Source organism: Bufo bufo, chromosome 6 (genome assembly GCF_905171765.1).
Source record: "Bufo bufo chromosome 6, aBufBuf1.1, whole genome shotgun sequence".
NCBI lineage: Eukaryota > Metazoa > Chordata > Amphibia > Anura > Bufonidae > Bufo > Bufo bufo.
In genome coordinates this window covers 299736562-299755858 of record NC_053394.1, presented here as the reverse complement: position 1 = coordinate 299755858, position 19297 = coordinate 299736562, and the positions used below count along the sequence as shown (strand labels likewise).

Genomic DNA, 19297 nt, shown 5'->3' with positions numbered 1-19297 from the left:
TGGCCACCTCCCCAGGAGAGTCTAATATACTAACGTTGGGGTTCCATGTTCAGGCTTTTTTCATGCAAAAGCCAGGAGTGGATTCAAACCAAGGAGAAGACCCTGTCTTTCCTTTATACCTGCCCTCTGTTTATGATCTGTTCCTGACTGTGGAAGCCAAAACCAGATGTGTATCATAAAGAGAGAGTAAGTATAATGGACAGATACAATCTCACCTGCAAAAATTGCACCAGAAAACCAGCCTTAGGCCTCTTGCCCACGAACGTAAGGGTTCCGTGCAGTCCACAATCCACGGGCACCGACCGTGGAGAAGCCGCATGCGGATCGCAGACCCATTCAATTGAATGGGGTCCGCGATCCGTCCGTTCCGCAAAAAGATAAAACAAGTTATTTCTTTTTGCGGAACGGAAGCACGGAAAGGAACACCACAGAAGCACTCCGTAGTACTTCCGTGGGGTTCCATGACTCCGTTCCGCACCGCATCTCCGGATTTGCGGACCCATTCAAGTGAATGGGTCCGCATCCGTGATGCGGAATGCACACGGTTGGTGACCCGTGTATTGTGGAACCACCGTATGCGGTCCGCAGCACGGGCACGGAACCCTTACGTTCGTGGCAAGAGGCCTTAGAACAAGTTTTTGTAGCCCTTTTACCTATTAGTTATGCTCCCAAGCAGACAATTCCATGAAGATAAGAGATTACCTACCAATGAGAGCAATATAGCTAATTATAATACCAAAGTAAAAAAAGATAATATAGTCCTCTTGATTCCTATTATGAGGTTCAATAAGCACAAGTATTTCAGCTACATACAAATGAGACTGCAAACACATTTCCTTTTGTATTACGTGAGCAACCCTTAATAATGCTGTATGATAAATGTGTCAACAAATCCATTCTCTTTTCTAGAAATTACCTGGAAAGTTTAAGAATCTCTTTAGAAAGTTTGAAAACTTAACGGTGAGTTATAATGTTAATAAAGTCTATAGTGGTCATTTCCCCTCTCCTTTTTTTTTTGCATTTGTTTAGTGCTTCAATTGGTGTAGTGTAGTTTTTTTAAACTGACAATTTAAGACCCTTCATTCCATTATCTCTCCACCTCTATATTACAGCAGTGCTGGCAGTGCATGCTTTAGACACGATTGCTGCCAGTGCTGGAGCAGACAGTGTTAGAAGTGATGATTCCCAAAGTTTCTATGGTACTCTTTTTGTGTGTTATTTTTTTTTTTATATACAGGAATACAGAGAAATGTATAACTCACATTAGGCATAAGTAACCAGCGGTTTGAGCCTTTTGGCCATTTATTTCAATGGTCGTTCATTCCCGTAAATTGTGCTAAACCTCTTTAGGGTAAACATAATGTTCACTGCAAAGGTGCACTACAATACAGAGGTCCTTCAAGATACAATATTAATTGGTTCCAAGACGACCATTGTATGTTGAAACCATTGTAAGTTGAGTAATCGGTTCCAAAGCCCCAAAATGTCATCTAAGATAAGAGAAAATGGAAATTTAAGAAAAATAAGCAGATAACTAAGACAGATAAAACAAGTCCTTACATATAACAGTCAGGAATAGCTGCTAACTAGCAACTGATACAGCTATTTACCAGAGAAGTGGCCTTGATTGGTTGCATCTGAGTCTGTGGCATTGTATGTTGAGTCTAGTTTCACCTTATGATGGGTCAGAACAGACCATTGTATGTTGAAAATATTGTATCCTGAGGCCATTGTATCTTGAGGGATCATTGTATATGCAAATGAAAATACAAGGCTAAACCCTCATGCTAGATGTTAAAATTAGACTTTAGCCAATATATTCCGTTCAAGAACATATCTGAGACCGCACACCCCGTCAAGGTATCTCAGTTGGCGCAGGACCGCTAAACCTACCTATAGTGTGTGAACACTGTCTGATAGGTGCTAAGGTCCGACTCACAGGCTAGTGTGACACAGGCTATCAGGTGCACCAGAATGTTCTTAAACTAACATTCATTGAGCCATATTCTGTATTCTAATAATATTGTTACCTTCTTTCCTTAGGATCCCTGCAGGAATCACAAGTCATATCGGGAAATGGTGTCCCGTATGCGACCCCCAGTAATCCCATTTATTCCCTTGATCTTGAAAGGTAAGCAGATATTAATGCCACATATGATTAAGCTTATTCCCTCAACTTTCTTCTCCTGATAATTCTGTATATCTTATGGCTCTGTAATTTTACTTTGTGCTTTAGCCTTTCAGTAGATCTTTTGGTTCTGTGCTTTTAATTTGTGCTACAGCCTATCAAGTGTGGCTCTCAGATTCTGAGGACCACCAGGTCTCCCTTAAAAAAAATTCAACTAGCACTGTGCAACTGCTGTAGAAAATGATCAATTACACAGCAGTTCTTTCTGCAACAGAAACTGGTGCTTGTTCTCTGTGTGATCTGTAATTATTGCCCAACTCTCCCTTTCCATTAGCTAAAGTTACACTATATGGGTAAAAGTATTGGGACACCTAAAGGAAAATTTACATCCCGCTCTAACTATAAAGGCACCCTATGAAGCGAAAACAGCTTCAATTCTTCCGGGAAGGCTTTTCACAAGATATTGCAGTGTTTGTGGGACTTTTATGCCCATTCATCCAGAACAGCATTTGTGAGGTGAGACAGTGATGTTGAATGAGAGGGCCTGGCTCACAATCTTTGTTCTAGTTAAAGAAAAAACCCTGTGAGGTAGAAGCCAATTTTCCCCACTTAAGGGGAAAAACAATTCCTCCCCGACTCCAATCAGGCAATCGGAATAACTCCCTGGATAAACGACCCCTCTCTAGTAGCTATAGCCTGTAATATTATTACGCTCCAGAAATACATCCAGGCCCCTCTTGAATTCCTTTATTGTACTCACCATCACCACCTCCTCAGGCAGAGAGTTCCATAGTCTCACTGCTTTTACCGTAAAGAATACTCTTCTATGTTTGTGTACAAACCTTCTTTCCTCCAGACGCAGAGGATGTCCCCTCGTCACAGTCACAGTTCTGGGGATAAATAGATGATGGGAGAGATCTCTGTACTGACCACTGATATATTTATACATAGTTATTAGATCTCCCCTCAGTCGTCTTTTTTCTAAAGTGAATAACCCTAATTTTGATAATCTTTCTGGGTACTGTAGTGCACCTATTCCAGTTATGACTTTAGTTGCCCTCCTCTGAACCCTCTCCAGCTCTGACCCCTGAGGTACTCCACTACTGACAATGACACAAAATATGAGTGTGTACCATTAATAACCACCCTGTTTTCTATTACTGAGCCAGTTACTTACCCACATACAGACATTTTCTCCCAGTCTGAGCATTCTCATTTTATATACTAACCTTTTATGTGGTACTGTGTCAAATGCTTTGGAGAAGTCCAGATATACGACATCCATTGATTCACCGCTGTCAAGTCTAGAACTTACCTCCTCATAGAAACTGATTAAATTAGCTTGACATGACCGATCCCTCATGAAGCCATGCTGATATGGCGTTATTTGCTTATTTTCATCGAGGTACTCCAAGATAGCATTTCTTAGAAAACCTTCAAACAGTTTACCCACAACAGATGTTAAACTTACCGGCCTATAGTTTCCGGACTCTGTTTTTGGACCCTTTTTGAATATTGACACCGCATTTGCTATGCGCCAATCCTGTGGAACACTCCCTGTCAGAGTTCCTAAATATCAGAAATAAGGGTCTGGCTATGACATTACTTAATTCTCTTAGGAGACAGGGGTGTATTCTATCCGGTCCTGGAGATTTGCCTATATTAAGACGCCGCTGTACTTCTTCCTGGGTCAGTCAAGGCACTTTTTTTTTTTGAAAAATCTCTTTTTATTTTCATAAATGAACAGAAGAGATTCAAAGTACATGTTGAGACATAGACAGCATCTTTTAGAAATAGGGAAACCGGAGAAAGAAAAAGGGAAGGGACATGGGGGGGGGGGGGGGGGGGGTTGGGTGAGGAAAGAAGGGGGTAGAGGAAAGGATGGGGGTACAGTTGAAATCGCCAATGATGAAGCAATCCACTGCAGTACTACTAAACAGGACTACAATTGAAAGTCACATTTATGTATTGCGATATCTGGTAATATGAAGACAATCCTAATGGATTACACTGGTTGAAGCAAATCTAGTACACCCATCCCTAGGGCAGCTAGAACATGAGAAATAAACTTTGTTCAGTCAAACATATTGAACAGGGTAACAACCTGGTGCATTATTGGGCTTTCCATAAAGATACTCTGTTTTCTGAGTAGTTAATGACAATGCTTATCTCGGGATCACATAAATATCTAGGAATCATTGGGTTGGACTAGAGTAGACTGGGGGAACTTCCTATATTCCATCCAAGGTTTCCATAGCTTAGTAAATTTGTCGTGAGATCTATTTGACCAACTGACTAATTCCTCCATTAAGAATATTTGATCTACTTTTGAGAGCCATTGTTCCATCGTTGGGGGTGATTGGCTAAGCCATTGAAGTGGGATTAACAGTCTCGCCGCCTGGATCAGTAAAGTAGCTAGATCTTTAGAAGAGGGGTACCACTTATTGGATGGAAGCCAAAGGAGTATTGATTGAGGAGAGAAAACCAAATCAGAATGGCAGATCTTATTAATTTCCCTTTCAATTAGGTCCCAGAACTGTCGAATCTGGGGGCATGACCAAAAGATGTGACCCAGGGAACCAGTGTGGTCTGAGCATCTCCAGCACACATCTGACTGAGAGAGGCCCATTACAAATAGTTTCTGCGGGTCATTGTACCACCTCGTTACTTTCTTATATGAGTGCTCCTGGATTTGCGCACATCTCGAAAATCCATGAGAGTTCCGATGAATGCGTGCGATCTCCTGGGCAGAGAAAGAAATATTAAGATCCTTTTCCCATAACCTGATATAGGAAGGGATCCCTGGGTCTATGGGGGTGATCAAAGCTCTGTATAGGGTAGATATGCAATGTTTCAGGCAAGATTCAAACATGGTTAACCTCTCAAACCACTTGGGGTCTGCTTGTACCTTAATGTTAGACAGTAAGGTCCTGAGGGAACTCTGTAGTTCCTGGTTTGCTATAAAATTACTAACGGGAATGGCTTGAGAACAATAGTTTGGGATATTATCAGCTGGACCGATCTCCTGTAACAGGGAAGAGATCGAAACATCTTTCAAGCCTTTCCAAAAATGTGGTAATTCATGGGTGTGTGTGTTTAATAGATAGGGAATTAATTTCTCAGGTAGGTCCTTAGGGGGGGGGAGGAGAATATTCCGACTGTTGTGTGCAATGACCTTATGGTTTGGTAGATACTTCTTGTGAGGTTCTGTGGAATGGGAGAGACAGTACTCAGTCCCCACAGACCCGCCGATTGAGCATCTGACAGTAGATCTGTCTCAATGTCAGAACCCAGTATCTTATATCTTGGTATGCACAGCTGTAACCACCTTTTCAACTGGATCGCTTTGTAATAGTGCTCTACATCCGGCAGGCCAAAGCCTCCGTGAGCTCTGCTCCTTGCAAGATTGAGGAAAGAAATCCTAGGTTTCTTGCCTCTCCATAGGAAGGTCGTAAGGATTTGCCTGACTGTTTTAAAAAAGGATTTTGGAAGAAATATAGGTACCATTTGTAGCAGGTACGTGATTTTGGGCATGATATAAGTTTGTATGAGGTTCTTTCTACCTATCCAAGATAGCCATGGTAGAGCCAGTGAACTCAGTTGCTCCTGAATTTTTTTCACTAATGTGGGGTAATTTAGTTTATATAGAAGGAAGGGGTTATTGGGGAGAGTCATTCCCAGATATGGGAGAGAGGTAGGATTCCATTTAAAGGGAAAGTTGTCTTTTAATAAGTGGATCGTTTGGGTCGAGAGGTTAAACCCCATTGTCTCCGACTTAGTGTAGTTAATTTTAAAATTGGACAGGTTGCCAAATTCAGAGAAGGTGTCTAAGACATGTGGGAAGGCCTTCGTGGGATTTGTTATCAGAAGCACAAGGTTGTCTGCAAATGCAGCACATTTATTCAGTTTTACCAATTTGCAGACCCCTTATACGTGGATCATCTCTGAATGCTTGTAACAGTGTTTCCATTACAAGTATGAAGAGGGATGGCGACAAGGGGCAGCCCTGTCGTGTCCCATTTGTAATGGTAAAGGACTCCGACCCTGTACCATTAACTCTTACCCTTGCTCCTGGGGATCCATATAAAGACATAACTGCTCGTATGAAGAGGTCTGGCACTCCAAATCTATGTAGAGTTCTTTGCATAAATAAGCAGTTTACCCTATCGAAGGCCTTCTCTGCGTCCGTACTAAGAAGGACTAGTGGAGAAGACTTCTTATGAACCCAGAAAGCTGCATTTATCAATCTACACGATTGGGAGCTACCCTCCCGACCCAACACGAAACCCGCCTGCTCTGGATGTACAATTTTTGGTATAAGGGGGGCTAGTCTAGAGGCTAGGAGTTTAGCCCATATCTTGACGTCTATGTTCAACAAGGATATGGGACGGTAATTTCCACACTCTGTGTTGTCTTTCCCTTCCTTGTGGATTATGGTAATAGTGGCCTCCAAGGTCTGCTTCGGTAAGGGGTTCCCTTCAAGAAGTGCCTGGCACCATTTAGTTAGTTCAGGGGTTAAGATAGATAGGAATTTCTTGTAATAGCCTACTGGAAGACCATCTGGCCCCGGGGCTTTACCCATAGGCATCGAGCTGAGTATTTTTACCACTTCACTGTTTGTGACCGGTTTAAGGAGAAGTGAGCTATCAATCTCCTGTAAACTGGGGAGATGTAATTTTGTCAGGAAGCTATCTATTAACTGTCTCTTCTTATCTTGAGTATCATCTGTACTCGGAAGCTTTTTAGGGGGGTCAATATTGTATAGTTTAGAGTAGAACGAGCAAAACTCCCTTGCAATATCTTTAGTCGCGTTTACCAGCGTACCTTTATCTGTTCTGATTGCTGCAATATGTTGTGCCTCGTTTCTTTTCTTTATTATGTGCGGTTTCCCTTATCTCCATGGAGATAGAACTGGGCTTTGGAGTATTGATAAGCCTTAGCACATCTAATGTTGAGGAGCTCTTTTAGTTGTCTCCTAAGGGACTCAAGTTCAGCCTGTAGTGACAGAACTATTGACCTTTTCTGCTTTGTTTCTATGGAAGATATTTGACTTATTAGGGAGTTTATTTTGTTCTGCCTCTCTTTCTTGATACGAGAACCTAGGGCTATAAGTTCCCCCCGAATAAAGGCCTTGTGTGCTTCCCACGTTATCGTTTGCGACGTATCCTTGGGATCATTCTCCTGGAAATATCTTGCAAGTTTTTTAGCGATGTCGGACGCGTGACGGTCCGAGTCTAAGATAGTCTCATTGAGACGTCACGCCCACTCCCTAACAGGTAAGTTAGCAAAGGAGAGGGTAGTGGTCACCGGAGCATGATCAGATACAGTAATGGGGTCTATAGTGGAATCACGCACCATGTCTAGATGGGATTGGGAAATAAATATGTAATCTAGGCGTTGGTATGTATGGTGTACTGCTGAATAAAACGTATAGTCCCTATCAGAACTATGTAACATTCTCCAGGTATCTATTAGCCTATGTTCCCTCAACAACAGTTGGATACCTCCTATCGTCCTTTGGGATTGGGCAGTACCGCCCATGGATGCATCTAATGATGGATTAAGCGAGACATTGACATCCCCTCCTACTATTAGAATTCCTTCAGCAAAATCCCTAAAGCTTTTAAGGGTTTGTTTAATCCATTTGTGCTGGCGCGCATTAGGTGCGTAAAGACAGGCTAGGGAAACCATAATCTGGCCTACCCTGCCCTTCACAAACAGAAATCTGCCTTCCATTTGGGTCACTGAGGGCACAAATGGTACATTTCTACTAATGGCTATGCTGACCCTCCTGGCGGCTTTGTGGTATGAGTTGTGAAACCATTGAGAGTATTTAGATTTCGGCAATTTAGGAATTTTCCCATTTTTAAAATGTGTTTCCTGTAGGAAACATATGTCACTTTTGCTTTTCCTCAACATAGTGAAAATCTGAGAACGCTTCTGAGGTGTACTAAGACCTCTCACGTTGAAAGTGGTCACATTAATTAACGCCATGAGCGGTCAGCAGAGTCCAACAGCAATGTAATTGTATTGTTCACCCAAGTTAAGCTGCACCAGAAAGTGTAAGTGGGAAGAAACATAGGCACTAACATGTGCCTCAACAACATTGAACAATTGAACACAATTCTTGGAGCAAGGATGATGTGACGTACAGCGTTTAAAGCCGCCACATCAAGATGTGGGGGGAGGGAGTGATGACAAGAGAGCATTCTAGCCCGAGTCCTCACATCCATGCTCCTAGAGGCTATTGTATATAATATAATACCTGAGAACATTGAAACTCAATGAAGAGAGCAATAGGTGAGAGATAACAGCCATATAGACCTAGTGAGGTAAAAACGGGCCACATCTTGCATGTTATGAGCTCAAACATAAGGTTATTTATGAGCCTACGTGCTGATGAACCGTTTTGGTGAAGTAGGTGGATATGGCTTCTGGAGTGTCTCGAACCTGCGAGCAGGCCTCAGTAGAGTGAGTATGGTACTTGCACTCTGAGGTCTTGGTTATTGAAGTTCGCTCCAATTCAGCTACTCACACATCATGTGTATAAGGCCGGTGAATAAGGCCACAAAGCCTATAAGTAGGGTATCAGCAGAGTCCATACTCTTAGGGTGTCGACAGTGGCTCATATAAGGGAGACGATAGACATGGACTGTCAGGGGTCACTCACTGTCGCTTCTAGTATGCCAGTGGACATAGAAGACAACGTCCATCAGCACATATTCACTAAGGTAAAACATCCTGCGCTGGGAGCCTATTAAATACCCGCTCGTCTCTTGTTGCTTGATTTCGGTCTGGTAACCGTCTCCCACAGTTCTCTTGGCGGGAGGCGAGGTAGTTTGTCCGCCAAAGAGGCTACAGGTAGCCAAGAGTCTATCTGGACTGGTGCGACCTCCAGTATGGACCAGGCCTCCGTTAGGTCAGAGGGAATGCGCACGACACATCTGCGGCCATTCTTAGCGAAGGACAACCCGAAAGGGAACAACCATTTGTATAGAACTTTCTGAATTCTGAGCTGTTCCGTAAGGAGTCTGAGAATCTGCCTCTTCGCCAGTGTGGAGGGCGCTAGGTCTTGAAACAGAAGGACAACAGAATCAGTGTACCTGATATCTTTGGTGTTCCTCGCGGCTTGCAGGATGGCAGCTGTGTCTCTAACTTAAGAGCCCGCATACCACGTCTCTTGGGGGCTCGTCCGCTTTGGGTCTAGCTCTGAGCGAGCGATGGATCCGCTCATTGACAATAGAGGCTGCCCGTTGTTCCCCCAGCAGATCTGTAAATAGTTTCATGGCGGCTGACTCCAAGTCTTCATTCGCCACTAGCTCAGAAAGGCCTTTGAGACAGATATTTCTCCTCCTACCTCTATTCTCTTGGTCCTCTATCATGAGGTGGGTAGTATTCAGCGAGGAGGCATGCTGTTCCAACGTCTGCTCGAGTATTGAGCTGTGTTCGATCACACGATCCTGCCGCGATTCCAGCTTTTCCACTCGCTGGCCTAAAGATCTCATCTCATGGCTGAGGTCACGTATCTCCCTTACGAGCGGGGCAATCGCTTGCTGTAGCGTGGCTTTGAAGAAAGCTTTTGTGAGGGTGCCACTATCTCCTTCGTAGTCATTTCCCACGCATGACACCGCGTCACTTTCTGTGTTTTCATCATCCGCAGGAATCTTATCTCCCTCGTCCCACGCCATTTTGGAAGCGCGCGCTGGGGACGCGGCGCCCTTCTTATAAAGGTATTTGTCCATCTCCGCTGGGTTTTTATGCGAGCTGGAGTGCCTAGGAGCTTCTCTGGGCTTATCTCTCCCAATTTTTACCATATTGTCTCAGGTATTTCTGCATATAAGCTGTAGAGCACAGACTTTAAAGGCAGGAGATCTCTCCTACAGCTCTGTCTCCATCAGCAGCTAGGCTCCGCCCCAGTCTAGGCACTTTTAATGGGGAATTTACTTTTACATTCTGCATTTCATCTGACAGTTTATTTTCCTCTGAATACAGTGGAGAAAAAAATATTTAATAGCTTTGCTTTTTCCTCGTCGCTCTCTGCAACTCCTCCCTCATTACTCTGTAGAGGGCCGACACCTTCAGATTTATACTTTTTACCATTTATATAATTGAAGAACATTTTGGGTTAGTTTTGCTCTCTTTGGCAATTAATCGCTCGGTCTCTAGTTTAGCTGCTTTTATTTGTTTTTTACATATTCAATTTTTTTCCTTATAGTTTTTCAGTGCTTCCTCGCAACCCTCCTGTTTTAGTAGTTTAAATGCTTTATTTTTGTTATTTATAGCTTTCTTTACAGTTCTATTTATCCACATTGTTTTTTTTCTTTTTCCTTAACTTTTTATTCCCATAAGATTTTAGGATGCTTTTAAAAATATCCCATTTTGTGGCTGTATTTTTATTTTTGAGGACTTTGTCCCAGTTAGTTTGGCCTATGGCCTCTCTTAGCTGGCTAAATTTAGCTTTTTTTAAGTTTGCCATTTTTGTTCCTCCCTGAAGAAACACTCTTTTGAATTACATTTGGAAGGTTATTACTTTATGGTCACTATTTCCCAGGAGTCCCCCAACCTGCACATCTGTTGTTCTGTCAGGTCTATTGGTTAATACTAAGTCCAGTATGGCTGTCCCTCTAGTTGGGTCCTGAACCAGTTGAGAAAGGTAAATTGTCTTTGCTTATTGCCAAGAACTTGTTTCCTTTATGAGATACAGGTTTCAGTTTCCCAGCCTATATCTGGGTAGTTGAAGTCCCCCATAATAATGACCTCATTATGATCTGCCGCCTCATCTATCTCGTTTAGTAGCAAACTTTCTGTGGAATCTGGTATATTAGGTGGTTTATAATAAACTCCTATTAGTATTTTATTATTGTTTTTGCCGCCATGTATCTCTACCCACAGTGACTCCACATGTTCATGTCCCTCACTTATATCTTATCGGACTGTGGGCTTTAGACAGGACTTTACATAAAGGCAGACCCCCCTCTCCGGTTTTGGCGATCCTTTCTAAACAGACTGTAACCCTGTACATTAACTGCCCAGTCATAGCTATCATCCAGCCATGTCTCAGTTATTCCCACTATGTCATAGTCCTCCTCACACATCACTAATTCCAGTTCACCAGTTTTATTAGTCAAGCTTCTGGCATTAGTATACATACGATTAAGAGGTTTATGTATATTTTTTACCCTACACCTTTCCTTCTGAACTGTTCTAGTCCCTCCTTCCATTCCTCCCCCAGTCCCATTAGCCCCCGGACTCTATCTTCCCATCCTATAACGTAATTACCCTCCCCCAGTCCCTAGTTTAAACACTCCTCCAACCTTCTAGCCATCTTCTCCCCAACACAGCTGTCTCTTCCCCATTGAGGTGCAGCTAATCCCTACGATAGAGCCTGCAGCCGACAGAGAAGTTGGCTCAGTTCTCCAGGAACCCAAACCCCTCCTTCCTACACCAGTTCTTGAGCCACTTGTTAACCTCCCTAATCTCCCGCTGCCTTTCTTGTGTGGCTCGTGGTACAGGACCTCAACACTACCTTTGAGGTCCTTGCCCTAAGCTTGTGACCTAAATCCCTAAAATCATTTTTAAGGACGCTCCACCTACCTCTAACTTTGTCATTGGTTCCAAAATGGACCATGACTGCTGGATCTTCTCCAACCCCTCCCAGTAATCTGTCCACCCGATCCGCAATGTGTCGAACTCGAGCGCCAAGAAGACAACACATCGTTCGACAATCCCGGTCTTTGTGAAAGATCGCCCTATCTGTACCCCTAATAATTGAGCCTCCCACTACCAGCATCTGTCTGTCCTGCTCTGCTCCCCTGGTCCCCTGCTTACTGGAGCTGACATTCCCCTGACTGGCAAAGGAAGGGTATGGCTGCAGCAGTGCTCTCCCTGAACTGACATCCCCCTCATCTGCCAACCTTGCAAACTTGTTGGGGTGTGTCAGATCAGGGCTAGCCTCCCTGGCACTCTTCCCTCTACCCCGCTTTCTAACTGTTATCCAGCTAGCTACCTCACTTTCCTTAGCCTCCTCGCTACGAACCTCCCCCACATCTACCCCATAGAGTGATTGCTCATTGAGCAGCAAACTCTTTTCCAAATTGTCAACGCTTCTCAGTGTTGAAATTCGCCTGTTTAGATATTCAATGTGCGATTCCAAACGTCAATTTGCTCACATTTTGAACAAAGATATGCACCCTCAAAGAGCTGTTCCAGGACTGCATAGATTAGACAAGATGTGCACTGGACTGCGCTGTCAATAATGGAACACATACTACAAACCGGATTCCAAAAAAGTTGGGACACTAAACAAATTGTGAATAAAAACTGAATGCAATGATGTGGAGATGGCAAATGTCAATATTTTATTTGTAATAGAACGTAGATGACAGATCAAACGTTTAATCCGAATAAATGTATCATTTTAAAGGAAAAATACGTTGATTCAAAATTTCACGGTGTCAACAAATCTCAAAAAATTTGGGACAAGTAGCAATAAGAGGCTGGAAAAAGTAAATTTGGGCATAACGAAGAGCTGGAAGACCAATTAACACTAATTAGGTCAATTGGCAACATGATTGGGTATAAAAAGAGCTTCTCAGAGTGGCAGTGTCTCTCAGAAGCCAAGATGGGTAAAGGATCACCAATTCCCACAATGTTGCGCAGAAAGATAGTGGAGCAATATCAGAAAGGTGTTACCCAGCGAAAAATTGCAAAGACTTTGCATCTATCATCATCAACTGTGCATAACATCATCCGAAGATTCAGAGAATCTGGAACAATCTCTGTGCGTAAGGGTCAAGGCCGTAAAACCATACTGGATGCCCGTGATCTCCGGGCCCTTAAACGACACTGCACCACAAACAGGAATGCTACTGTAAAGGAAATCACAGAATGGGCTCAGGAATACTTCCAGAAACCATTGTCAGTGAACACAATCCACCGTGCCATCCGCCGTTGCCAGCTGAAACTCTACAGTGCAAAGAAGCCATTTCTAAGCAAGATCCACAAGCTCAGGCGTTTTCACTGGGCCAGGGATCATTTAAAATGGAGTGTGGCAAAATGGAAGACTGTTCTGTGGTCAGACGAGTCACGATTTGAAGTTCTTTTTGGAAATCTGGGACGCCATGTCATCCGGACCAAAGAGGACAAGGACAACCCAAGTTGTTATCAACGCTCAGTTCAGAAGCCTGCATCTCTGATGGTATGGGGTTGCATGAGTGCGTGTGTGGCATGGGCAGCTTGCATGTCTGGAAAGGCACCATCAATGCAGAAAAATATATTCAGGTTCTAGAACAACATATGCTCCCATCCAGACGTCATCTCTTTCAGGGAAGACCCTGCATTTTTCAACAAGATAATGCCAGACCACATTCTGCATCAATCACAACATCATGGCTGCGTAGGAGAAGGGTCCGGGTACTGAAATGGCCAGTCTGCAGTCCAGATCTTTCACCTATAGAGAACATTTGGTGCATCATAAAGAGGAAGGTGCAACAAAGAAGGCCCAAGACGATTGAACAGTTAGAGGCCTGTATTAGACAAGAATGGGAGAGCATTCCTATTTCTAAACTTGAGAAACTGGTCTCCTCGGTCCCCAGACGTCTGTTGAGTGTTGTAAGAAGAAGGGGAGATGCCACACAGTGGTGAAAATGGCCTTGTCCCAACTTTTTGGGGATTTGTTGACACCATGAAATTCTGATTCAACATATTTTTCCCTTAAAATGGTACATTTTCTCAGTTTAAACTTTTGTTCCGTGATTTATGTTCTATTCTGAATAAAATATTAGAAGTTGGCACCTCCACATCATTGCATTCAGTTTTTATTCACGATTTGTATAGTGTCCCAACTTTTTTGGAATCCGGTTTGTAAATGGGGATTACGCAAGAAAAGAGAAAAAATACAATATGGTGCAGTGATAAGAATCTAACTTACTGTAGTCCCCTCCTTAAGGGTACTTTCACACTTGCGTTGTTGGATTCCGGCAGGCAGTTCCGCAGATCCGGCAATCTGTATGAAAACGGATACCATTTGTAGGCGGATCCGGATCCGTCTCACAAATGCATTGCAATACCGTCAATCCTGTTGTCATCCGGAAAAACGGATCCGGTATTTATCTTTTTCACATTTTTTAAGGTCTGCGCAGACCGCAAAACCGATCCGTTTTTCTGGAGCACTTGGGGCCGGATCCGGCATTAATGCATTTCAAATGGAAAATAATCCCGTATCTGGCATTCCGGCAAGTGTAGCGGAATTTTGGACGGAAAAAATACTGCAGCATGCTGCAGTATTTTCTCCGTACAAAAACCGTAACGTGACTGAACTGAAGACATCCTGATGCATACTGAATGGATTGCTCTCCATTCAGAATGCATTAGGATAAAAATGATCAGTTTTTTTTTGAGCCCCTAGGACGGAACTCAATACTGGAAAAGTTTAACGCAAGTGTGAAAGTACCCTAAGTCCCTGAATCTCAAGTCACGTAATCTAAAGTCACACACTTAATACAAACACACACTTGAACTCAAACATGCGAACGCTCACAAACTCACGTTGTTTGTCTGCTTGTATAAGTGCAGCTCTCAAACCAGACAGCTTTTTTCCCCCCTGGATTCAAAGGGCAGTAGGGAAGGTAACATTCCCCTGGCATTTCCCAAACCCTGACTTGTCCATCAGACTGCGAGATGTAGAAGTATAACTCGTCACTTGACAGAACACGTTTCGCTGTACAGCGGCCCCATGCTTTAAATCACTCCATCCAACACTTGGCATTGTGCTTGATGATGTAAGGCTTTCTTGCAGCTGCTTGGTCATGGACACCGATGCAGTTTTTGTGCTGATGTTAATGCCAGAGGAGGTTAGGAGCTCTGCAGTTATTGAGTCAGCAGAGTATTGGTGACGTTTATGCACTATGTGATCCTGCTCTGTAATTTTACATGGACTGTTACTTCATGACTGAGTTGTTGTTATTCCTAAACGCTTCCACTTTACAATAATTCCACTCCCAGTTGATGGTGGAATATCTCGGAGCAAAGAAATTTCACAAACTGACTTGTTGCTGTGGTGGCATCCTATTACAGGACCATGCTCAATGAGCTCTTTAGAATGAGCCATTTATTCACAAATGTTGGTAAAGGCAGACTACGTGTCTATGTGCTGGATTTTACACAGCTGTGGCAATGGGACTGAATCAGACACCTGAATTCAATGATTAAGAGGTGTGTTCCAATACTTTTCTCCATAAACTGCACCTCACTTCTGATCGGAGATGCGGCCCCTTAGTTGCTTAATTTCAAAGCAGCTGCTATAACTGCTACCCTGGTCCATATCTGTGTAGATTCTCCAAAGGGGGTTCCATTAGAGTTCCCATTACTTCTGAGAACTGTACAGCATGACACTAACTTTGACAGCAGGCTAAATGACCCAATTATTATAAACTGAAGTTGTGATGCTAATGTAAATATGGCTAGATATGACCAGGTCTTAAACTGGTTATACTGTATTCTATGTAGTTGTCATTTATATATTTGACCTTTCATTCACAGATCTTACATTTTTACATGAGGGAAGCAAAACCTTCCTCGATGGACTTGTAAATGTGGAGAAAATGGTGAGTCACCAATAATAGTAATCTGCAATTTGGAGTTTTTGCAAGAAATTTGATTAATAGTACATTCAAGGGCTCATGCACATGGCCCGGCTCGGGAACCACATGTTCGGTGTGTCAGCCGCATCTCCCGGGCTGACCACGGCTCCCCTAATTGACTAGATCAAAAATGACTATGATACAGTCAGGGAAGTCTTGGTCATCCAGGGAGATGCAGCCAACACATAGACCATGTTTCATGGGCCAATCATAATTGTGAATATGAGAGATAAAGCCTACAGCTCACGCAGATCCCTGTATGTGTCCACTAAGAACATAATCTGCAGCAGAATATTTGCTGTCTGAAGACCAGGACCTTTTGTGAGTCTTATACTAAAAATATCCTTTTGAAAGAGGGTTTTCACTTGGAATAATATCCACTACCAGAAGTAACAGAACAGTTGTTTTAATGATACAGGGAGTGTGGGGTTGTCATGGTGACTGTTCTCTCTTTACTTCACAGCACGCTATAGCAGAGAAAGTGAGGACTGTGCGGAAATACCGGAGCAGCCAAATGAGTAAGTGCATGAAGGGGTCATCAGAAATCATTCTGCATCTAGGTATCTGAGCTAGGTACACACTTACTTCCAAGTTTACCGACTATAGCAGTTGGAATTACAATGACTCAAATTGCCAGCCATCCATAAGGTTACTATTTGATTAGCTAAGCTGTACACGGATCAAAGCACCATATGTCCACAAAAAGGAGAAATGTTTATTATAGGATTGGGGCATTAGGATTTCGGTATAGCCAATATAGATTGTCAGCTGAGAGTCTCAAATGCGACCCTTGACTGCATCCAGGGGCTGCACATTACACTGAATGTCCTATGTCCCCTATTTGCAGCGCAAAGATGGCAGGACATGCATGCTTACTATCTAATATAGTGTATGAGATATACAGAAACAGCCCAGAGGGTGCACGCGGCTATTTCAGTATCTCCCTTTCATTATGGAAAGTAACTGTGTATGTCCACTACAAAAAGGGGGACACAGGACCCCATTCTCTGTGTAATCTAGAAGAAAATGTGGGACAGGAAGCACAGCTCATGCATGGAGCTGTGTACTGTACACTCTACAGATAGAAGAGAAGACAAAACGCCAGAATTTTAACACAAAAGGTTTGCCAGATGCCTACCATTGGTATAGCCACACACACAAAAAAAAACGTGGTGACAATGTGGCCACGCCAAGTTTTGTTATAGTCTAATCATTTTGGCAACTGCTACATGTAAGCGGTCATGGTGATCAAGTACGATTTCAGCTTCACATCTTATTTCTAGCCCTCAGGTTAATATAAGAGTAGAACTATACTCATGGCTCCACCATGTGGTAAAACCTGGTATTGCCCCTGATTGATCTTATTACACAGACACATTATATTAGGTAGTAGCTCTTATCTTCCGTGTAATCCTAGTTTTTTTTAAACTCTTTCATTAATAAAAATAACATAACATAGCATCAACATCACACACTAATTTAAAGCATATTGCGCTCTGAGTTACAGAGGTCATGTTGGCAGTTTCGCAAATTGCATATCACATTATATATAAACAGCTGAACATTTTTTAAACGGTTACATACGATGTATAATACATTGTAATCCTAGTTTTTAATTTGACTTTTTTTTTTACTCTGCCTCTCATTTTACTGTAGGGCTGGACTCAGATGTCTCTCCGACTCATTTGCAGAATAAAGCTTACGTGCGCCAGTTTCAAGTCATCGACAATCAGAACTTGCTTTTTGAGCTGTCCTACAAACTGGAACCCAATACGCAGTGACCGGAACACTGTATGTTAATCCGAAAGTGTATGGCACAGGGTGCTGTATACTTGGTACTTGGAAAAGAAATACAGATATACCTATATGAGGGGGCACTGCGAGACATACATTGATGATGAAGACACTACATGGGTTGCACTATGTGAGTCTGGTCAGTGATGGACATAAGTACCCTCCTGTGCTTTTAGGCACTAATAAAGAAGACTTCTAACACCCTACAAAACTGCAGGAGGGACAGTGGGTGCTATACAATAGGTTATAGACCGGGAGATATTTTTGTAAGAAGAATATATGTACAATCCACTTTGTGCTATTTTCTTATTGGGCGAAACAGAAGGGTAATAATTATATATAAATACATATATATTGGGTTGCAGCACTGCAATTGAAATTCCGCAGGCTACAAGTTTATTATGTATATACAGTAAGTATTCATGGAAACATACAAATCTCGCTGTATATAGTGTGTGTTGTATTTTGGGAGGTTGGTGTATAGTGGGTATATTTAAATAATACAGGATTTGCTGTTTGGGCAGCGAATAAACACACTTCACATATGTGTATAATAGAAAAATATATGTTATGGTACAAGAGAACATGAAACCAGGAGAAAGCCAGCATATGAGGGTAACTCTACCAGGACATGGAAAACTCTGAAGAAAATATTTTGTAGATCCCTAATCCATAAGACAAGTAGAGATGTCCCAACCTACACCATCTACTTTGTGTTGGCCATGTTAGCAACCTTCTGTGGTGGCCATATCAACAGCAACCTGTGTTGACCATATTAGCAGATCCCTGTGTTGGCCATATTAGCAGCACTCTGTGGTGGTCATATTTGCAGGTCCCTCTGTTGGCCATATCAGTAGCAGTCTGTGGTGGCCATATCGGGTGACTGGAAGTTACAAGGATATAGGATTTCCCTGCCTTTAAGCAGTACCCTGTCACTAAGGCAGGCTCTTCAGTACTGGCAAGGAAGTCAGAGATGAGATGACCATTCACTTCCAATTATCTTGTATGGCCACCACAAGAGTTCTCTCAGATGAAAAAGACATCCCTGTAGATGGGTATATACTACTACAAAAAATCTGAGATATTTGGCTTTCGGGTGAAATTTATGGAAAAAAAGTAAAAAGTTCATGCCACAGTAATATTATATCATAAAAGTAGGGCATTTAAGTAGAAGCATGCAATGGCGATTTCCTCATCTAAAACAATTTATTGAAACAAAAGTGGTGGGTATATGCCCACAAAAAAGTCTCAAAAACTTTTCATGTGGCCTTGAGCATCAATTACAGCTTGACAACAATGTCTCATGCTGTTCACAAGTCGACAAATTGTCTGCTAAGGCATGGCATCCCACTCTTCTTGAAGGGAGGCCTTCAGGCCATTGAGGTTCTGGGGTACAGAGTTACAAGCCTCTATATAGTGACTCAGCTGATACCATAGGTTTTCAATGGGATTCAGGTCTGGAGAAAGTGCAGGGCCACTCCATTTGAGGTACCCCAGTTTTCAGCAATGACTGGATTAATGATGTTATTCAAGTAGTATAGGCTTGTCACTGTACCATTCACAAAGTGTAGGGCAGTTCTTTATTGACTAGACACACCTGCGCACACTGTAACACCACCGACAAAGGCTCGTCTGGTGACAGCAGTAGCTGATGCATAGCCCTCTCCTTGACGTCTCCAACATTGTTGATGGCCGTAATTTCTGCTCATCGTGAATTGACTTTCATCAGTGAACA

General features: G+C 42.8%; 1 protein-coding gene across 1 annotated transcript in view; it reads left to right on the top strand.

The window, feature by feature from the left end:
• Positions 1 to 18769, top strand: part of RAPGEFL1 (Rap guanine nucleotide exchange factor like 1) — an 81750-nt gene extending 62981 nt beyond the window's left edge. The window contains exons 11-15 of the mRNA XM_040434581.1: positions 910 to 960; positions 2044 to 2131; positions 15668 to 15732; positions 16232 to 16286; positions 17425 to 18769. Coding sequence (XP_040290515.1) covers positions 910 to 960; positions 2044 to 2131; positions 15668 to 15732; positions 16232 to 16286; positions 17425 to 17549 — 384 coding nt within the window. The 3' untranslated portion in view covers positions 17550 to 18769. The remainder of the gene's footprint in view (positions 1 to 909; positions 961 to 2043; positions 2132 to 15667; positions 15733 to 16231; positions 16287 to 17424) is intronic.
• The last annotated feature ends 528 nt before the right edge of the window (positions 18770 to 19297 follow it).